The sequence below is a fragment of the Mus caroli genome, chromosome 1 (assembly GCF_900094665.2).
Source record: "Mus caroli chromosome 1, CAROLI_EIJ_v1.1, whole genome shotgun sequence".
Classification (NCBI taxonomy): domain Eukaryota; kingdom Metazoa; phylum Chordata; class Mammalia; order Rodentia; family Muridae; genus Mus; species Mus caroli.
In genome coordinates this window covers 154,885,868-154,893,844 of record NC_034570.1, presented here as the reverse complement: position 1 = coordinate 154,893,844, position 7,977 = coordinate 154,885,868, and the positions used below count along the sequence as shown (strand labels likewise).

General features: G+C 41.9%; 1 protein-coding gene across 10 annotated transcripts in view; it reads right to left on the bottom strand.

The window, feature by feature from the left end:
- Window positions 1-7,977, bottom strand: part of Nme7 (NME/NM23 family member 7) — a 123,381-nt gene that overhangs the window by 22,562 nt on the left and 92,842 nt on the right. For all 10 annotated transcript variants that reach the window (XM_029483004.1, XM_029483015.1, XM_021157201.2 and 7 more), the window contains one exon: window positions 5,176-5,283. In XM_029483004.1, coding sequence (XP_029338864.1) covers window positions 5,176-5,283 — 108 coding nt within the window. The remainder of the gene's footprint in view (window positions 1-5,175; window positions 5,284-7,977) is intronic.

Here is a 7,977-nt window from a genome sequence, read left to right as displayed (position 1 = left end):
GGGAAGTGGGGGGCGCTATGGGGGACTTTTGGGATAGCATTGGAAATGTAATTGAGGAAAATATGTAATAAAAATATTAAAAATTAAAAAAAAACATTAATCACTTTCATCATCCATAGCTTAACGTTTGCTGCAGCCAGAAAACTTCCAAAGGCCCCATAACTTCTCTGTAACTTGCATTTCAATATTTACCTCCAATAATTTATTAAAATAGCCCTCTACTTTGACCAGATTTAATAAGCCCAGTGTCTTATAACAACAGCCTGTCATATTCTTTTAGGCACATAAAAAAATAAAACAAAACAAAACCAGCTTTATATTCTTCAAGGCCTTCTCAGTGCTGTTTCCACAGTGGGATTTCCCCAGTTCCTTGGTTCCTTGAGCCACAGCTACAGAGCTCCCACTAAGCTCTCACTGTTACTGCTTCTGACCCCTCGGCACACGCTCACTATCTGACAACACTCGAGTCTGCTGCTGCTTAGACCCACACTACACCTCAATTCTGCAAGCGCATCTAACTTGTTTCACTGATCTAACACTCAGTTCCTTAAAGGCTGGAGTGAAACAGCATCCAGTGAGATGACCATCCATTCTCATCAGCAAATGAATGAAATTCATTCAATTAAAATTAAGAAAAGTTATTTTTAAACTCTTTCTGCTATGCTGAAAGACTCAATGTGATTTTTTTTTTAAAAAAGGTTTGTGATATTTTAAAAGTTTTAAAAGAAAACTATGAAATTGGATCTTTATTTGTCATTTGATCATAGCTGAATATAGAGCTTATGATATGTTTGAGCTCATTTATTCTAGACACAAGAATGAAAGACTTGATTTTCCCACATTTGGAAAGGAGTTTAGTTGTGTATTCTATTTTAATTTGTACAGTTTTTAACATGTATAAAATCCAGCATTATATTCCTGTGACTTGAGGAATCTTAAAACATTTCTATTCCTTTTTGACCGATGAAACATGATATGTGCCTTCTACATCAGTTCTGAATAAAGCCGGCAGTGCAGAGAGTCCACGGTGACGTGGAACCTCTACGCCTGCTCACTGCCATCCCACAAATGGTGGCCACCCAGGACAGCTTTTCATCACTTCCCAGGGAAAACTAGGGCTCCTAGAGGCGAGCAGTGCCAGGCTAGGTGACATTGTCACCTGGGGGCGGGGGGACTTCCTCACTTACATGGAGTTGCCCGAGCCAAGTGACCACAACAAGCAGAAAACATGGAGTGGCTTTCACGGCTGTTTTTTGACTATCAATACAGGACAGAGCTACTGTTCCTGCTGTCCATGCAGCAGATGACTAAATGTACCACAGCCATAAAAGTGAACTTCAGGTAAAGCTGAAGTCAGTCAACTGAAAAGGTGATTCATTATTCTACCATTAGAGACTGTCAGTCACAGAATGCCATTTTAAATCATATTGATAATGATGCTGGTGGCACGTGATCTTCCTCCAGTGTCTTCACTGGTCTGTTTTGCAACCGTCCATGTTTGAGAAGTCCCAAACATAAGAACATTAAATGAGGGAACAGAACAGTGAGAGTGGCAGTGTCTCTGTCTTAGGACGGTGGCTGTCCTAGTGTGGCGTCCTGATTCACCGCAACAGTGCCAAAGCACAACCCAGAAGGGCAGGCGCTCAGGCTTGGCAGATGCAGCCACCCAGGGACTGAGGAGGAGCATGGAGGGCTAGTTTAGAGCCTCCAGGAGGTCCCACACTGCAGCTTACTTTAGGAAGCAGTGCTTGGAAACAAAAGGAGCAGAGACAATGTGTGAAGATTCTTAACTTGACCTTTTAAGGTCTTTTCTAGCCCTATGGTTTGGTTATAGACTTGCCATAGTTACTAATTAATTTGTTTTTCAAGAAAAAGTTCCTAGTGTCTCTATTGATTTTTATAAGTGTCTGTATATCTATATACAGAGCGATCAGTCACATTAACCATTGTCCTTAAGCCATTCATCTTGTTCCTAGTCACAATGGGAGGAGAACTAAGTTAAAACAAGCAGGCTGTACTGAGAAACTGAAAGACTATGGACCTACAGTTCTCTTTATAGCACTAGGCACTACAACAACTGTCCCCACTGTCTGCACGCAGGGACAGGTATTATGGTGGTTGGTTCCCCACGCTCATCCTTCAGATTCAGTGTGCTCCTCATGTTGTCACTGTGACCTTCCTAAATGTCTTTTGAAAAATCTTTGTTTCTGAATATCCTAATGGCCACATTCATTCAGACTACCAGACATTTTCCTGAATTACACTTCCCCACTAGACCTCTATGCCTAAACAGCTACACACACACACAGACACACACACACACACGCACACACACGCACACACACACAGTCACACCTGTTCTTTCTCCATAGAAAGCCCATGACCTGTTCTCTATACCATCCAGAATGCTCTAACACAGACATGACCATGCTGCCCTGCATAGAACCTTGGGTCACTAATAACTCTGGATGGTTCAGATGTCTTCACGACTTTACAATGCCCCCAGTGGCTCTTATAACTTTTCTCGTGTCACCTCCCACTTCCTGGTCAAAGCATCAGCTTCGCTAGACTATTTTTAGATCCTAAGAGAAAGCTGTTTGCTCTGTCTTTGTACATCATGTTCCCTCTTTGACAGCATACTAGTCAGAATCACAACTCCGCTTCCTCCAAGACAGAAACTAAACAAAGGGTAAATCACGAGCGTCGGGACATGGGCAGATCTGTACTAGCTATGGCTGTAAATACAGAGCTGTCCAATCAAAACAGGCACCCTACACTTATATTCACCTTCAGCTAGTTCTTGAGTCGCTAGGACAAGAATGTACTCACAGACTTGTCTGAGTTTCAGACTGGCTTTCATCAGCTGTTGATGCACACAATGTTTAAATGCTTCTTAAATCCCAGTTGGCAACTAAAAACTGATATAACTAACAACGCTACAGAATATTTGGAGAAGGAAAACAAAGGGAAGATGCATATTTTTCCATTATATAGCGCAATTTATATAATTACCAGTAGAGACTATGGAGCAAGATCCTTGTAACTTATTTACTGGTATATTCTTAATACAATGTGTGTGTGTGTGTGTGTGTGTGTGTGTGTGTGTGTGTGTCTGTGTGTGTGTGTGTATGTGTGTGTGTGTGTGTGTGTGTGTGTGAGGGGGGGGGTGGAGAAAGGGAGAGGGAGAGAGGTATATATACATGTGTGTGCAGTTGTGCATACCTCTGCTCACCCATGGAGGCCAGAGGAAAATGTTTTGTGTCCTTCCCATAAGTCTCTCTGTTCTGTTCCTTTAACACAGAGTTTCTCACTGAACACAGAGCTACTGTGATTTTTGTTAGGTTTGACACAATCCTCAACAATTCTGCTCCACCTTCCTTTCTACCCAGCACTGGTGTGACAGGAACATGTGGCCACACATGTCTTTTCACATTGAAGCTAAGAACCCCAACTCAAGTCTTACACTTACACAGGCACTCTTACCCACTGGGCCAGTCTCCCCCGCTACCCTCCCCCTCCCCTCCCCCAGTCCACAATGCAAGGTGCATTAAATGAGGAGACGGTGTGACTGATCCATTGCCCTGGAGTATAGAATTCAGAGCTCCCTGAATATGCTAACTAACTCCCCCAGTCCATCAGCAGCTTTGGAGACAGCATTGGAAACAGCACTGTCTGTTCTTGCTGAGATACTAAGTGCAAGCAAATGGTGTTATAGTATTGCACATTGTACCTCTTAAGTCTCACTGGAATATTTTTATGACTCAAATTTAATAATAGCAGTAAGCTAATTTAAAACCACATTCTATATATCTAACCAATTCTGTAGTCTCTTGCTTATTAAACCCTTTAAACTATAACCTATGCCAATAAAAAGTATTAATTACTTGACGACTAGCTTTCTATGTATACAGAATGGTAAAAGGTGGACTTTTGCTGTTCTCAGTTTATTCCTGAGGCTGCCTGGGAACTCTGGGGACCAAGGGATTCTTCTGGCCTAATAACGGTGCCAGTTATGAGTTCCACCTTGAGGGATGGGCCATAAATTCAACTAGAGAGTGATTGGTTACTGCATGGTGTTCCTGCCACTATCGCTTCAATGGTTTTCTTGCCAGTCCAGTAGTTATTGTAGCTGCAGGGGTCAAATCTGGGTAAGACTGTTGATTACTTTCTACTGGCAGTGCACATACCACCACCAATCACTATGGAAGCTAGCCAGGAGGGATGGAATTTCCATGTCAGTACTGGCTTGATTTCTCCATGTTCTTTGTAGTATCATATGGTCAGGTTCTGGAAGGCTAACCAAGAGCAATGACAAGAGCCTTTAGTTATTGATCAACATCTCTCTACTCTTATCAGAGAATCTTCTTCTTGGGGTAAATAGTACATGGTGGTTAACCAGAGACTCACAATTGGTCACTGTGCAAAGAATCAGAGACAACAGGGTGCTCAACTCTAAATAGGATCTCTATATTATATCCCTTCCTCTCAAGGCTAAGGGCTACTTGCAGGAGAGGGGTAGAAAGACTGTAAGAACCAGAGGCAGTGGCTGACTACACTAGAACATTCTTTTCTAGAGAGAAGACAGCAGGTACACATAAAAACACAAAACAATTGTGCTAAGACTTGTGCAAACTCAAGTCAAAAAAAAAAAATCTTTCCTTGAAGGGAAGTCATGAGTCCTGTTCCTAGCTAAGGAGATTCTGGCAACTGATAGCTTTTGGGAGAAGAAGGGTTGGCTTTCTTCAATGGTGCGACTCCTCATAGAGCAACCATGCTCCAACACAGGGCCCAACACCTAGGAGGTTTAAGGCAGCACAAACTGGACTCTATTTTTCTTCCTTAAAAAAGGTATATAGTTGGGTAGGTAGGCAGGTAAGGACTGGGTCTGGGGAGAGCTGGGATGGGGTGTGATGTGATGAAAATGCACTGCAGGAAATTCTAAAACAATTAGTAACATTTATTACTTTAAGAAAGAAATTCTTTTGTCTTACCGTCTGGGACTATAGGTACACGCTTGAATATATCTGATTTACAGAGTATACTAGTATGAAGTTATTACATAGTCAAAAGCCACCCATAATCCCAGACTATCAAATGGCTTGAGATGCACAAGAACTATGGAGCCTGCTGATGAGCCTGGCATACAGGCAGGACTCACCGCCTGCTTCTGCTTACCTCCAGGAGCCCATCCTCCGGCAGATCCGTGCAATGAACAGCATTTTGAACTTTAGTTTTACCAAAAATTGCCCTGAGGGTCTCAGGTCGTAAGTGCCGGGCGATTTCCTATGAAATACACATATATAGTTTAGGTTAGTCATATGTATTAATAAGAAAAAAACATTAGCTACATAAAACATTATTTTATTTTATTTTATAAAATCCAAGTTATATATTGAGGGTGACAACTTTTCTTGGAAATACCACAAATATATGAAACACCTGACCACTGAAAAATTTATATTTACTAGTATAAATTTTTTAAATATTAAAACAATGTTAGTAGGTTGGATGATGGTGGGTATGCCTTTAATCCTAGCACTTAGGAGGCAGAGGCAGGTGGATCTCTGAGTTTAAGAACTTCTTGGTCTTGGTCTACAGAGCGAGTTCCAGATTAGTCAAAGCTACAGAGAGAAACCCTGTCTCACCACCCTCACCGCCAATTGTTTTAGTGCTGTATTATTGTCTCTGTGTGTGTGTGTGTGAGTGTGTGTGTGAGACAGAGAGAGACAGAGACAGAGAGAGACAGACACAGAGAGAGAGAGAGAGAGAGAGAGAGAGAGAGAGAGAGACTGTGTTAGAGGACAATCTGTGTGAGACAGTTCTCTCTGATGATTGAACTCAGGTCATTAGTCTTGGGAGCAAGCCCTTTTACCTGCTGAGCCATCTTGTCTGCCCTAGTGTGGTGATTGGTATAAGAATGGCCCCTATGAACTCATATATTTGAATGCTTTGTCATCATGAAGTTGATCTGTTTGAAAGGATTAGAAGGATTAGAAATTGTGTGGCCTTGTTGGATGAAGTGTGCCACTTGGGGTGGGCTTTGAGGTTTCAAAAGGCCACTCCAGGCCTAGTCCTACTACCCGCCTTGCCTGTGGATCAGGTAGCTCTCCCCTATTTTGCCAGTCCCACAGGTGCCTGCTGCCATGGTCCCCGTCACACCATGCTGCTTGCCATGATGATAATAGACTAACCCTAGGAAACTGGAAACAAGCCCCCAATTACATGCTTTCTTTATGAGAGTTGTCTTGGTCACAATGTCTCTTCACAGCAATAAAACGGTGACTAAGACACATAGAAAAGCTTTCTCTGTAGCCCAGTGTATAAAGCATTATATTAGGAGATGAACAATAATTACATCTTTTTTATTAGTTGATTACTAGGCATATGTAATATAAGATTACTGTGAAAAACATATTTTATAAGGATAGTAAATATCTTAACTTTGCTTAAATCAAACCAGATTTGTGGTAAAGTTTTAAAAACTTTAAATCAGCTTAGCATTGGTTCATCTTCAAGGAGAAAAATGGTCACAAATAGCCCTGGATTTGCTGAGCTCAGATAGATGCAAGAGTACTACAAGGGAATAAGAACATTTGGGTAAAAATCGTAAGTAAGGAAGTGTAGCCCTGAGTGGTGGAGGAAGGGGAGGTGATGGAAAGGCAGGCCTGTGGGTACAGAGACAGAGGTGCACTGGGCAGCTGAGACCACCAGAATGGCTGTTCTGACATCATGTGAAAATCTGCAGGTGTGAGGACAGAGATTGACAATCACCAGTCTAGAGGTAGAACGGTGGCTAAAGTCCAGGTACAATGCTGGAAGAAATAGAACAGGGCGCATGGCTAAGTAACTGGATGACCATGTCTGTGAGTATGGAAACCAGGATGGTGCCTGGCATGACTACGGTGCACGATGCTGAGTAACATTCACAGCAAATCAAGGCTGCTTTGGAAGTTTTCATTTATTTAATTACAGCCATGTGTCATTATAAGGACACACTGAATCAATGCAAGCCTATGTAATGAATGTGGTCTCATTGGCTATAATGGAGCTGTAATTTCCTATCATCTCATGGCATTGTGACAGTCATAATGTGGCACAATATGCTATACACCTGATTGTGGTGCTGCCAGTGTAAATAAACACTCTGCCAGTCATAGACAAGGGTAGGAATATAACTGTGCACAGTCGCTGACACCTGATAGTAACATCGAGGGACGATGTGAGTAGTTAATGTACTCCTCATGCTAGTCTCTGCATCCCTGAAATACTCCTATTCATGAGATCAAGCAGCACGCCATGCTACACACACGGGCCATGCTACACAGGGAGCAGCCTCCACTGCAAGAGTTTAGGTTTTCATTTTGGATCATGTAAAAAAGGTCGTGCTAAACTGAAGTGCCCTAAATACATGTTCCACATATGGCCAACACACAACATAAGGTGAAATGCCAAGAGCAATCTTTCCTCATCACAAGCCCCTTCCATATTCCAGCAGATTTTCCCTAATTATTCCTAACAGATTCCTGTCCTTTCTTCTACTTACACTCTATGGTGAAAAGCATTGTGTATGAGCCTGCCTTTCTTTCTTTTAAAAGATGTATTTATTTATTTATTTTATATATAGTGAGTATACCATTGCTTTCTTCAGACACACCAGAAGAGGGCATCAGATCCCATTACAGATGGTTGTGAGTCACCATGTGGTTGCTGGGAATTGAACTCAGGACCTCAGGAAGAGCAGTCAATGCTCTTAACCGCTGAGCCCTCTCTCCAGCCCTTGCTAGCCTTTCTTTTTTTTTTTTTTTTATAAGTGTAAAGGGTATTCAGGCAGTTTTTTTTTTTTACAACACTATAAATGTGTGATCAATTAGCCATAAAAAATATTGAGTTGTAGTTGACCAGCATATGATACTGAATTTGTAAATATGCTGCTATGGTTATAGTTACTGTTGAAGCCGGTGAACAACTCTCTAAAAC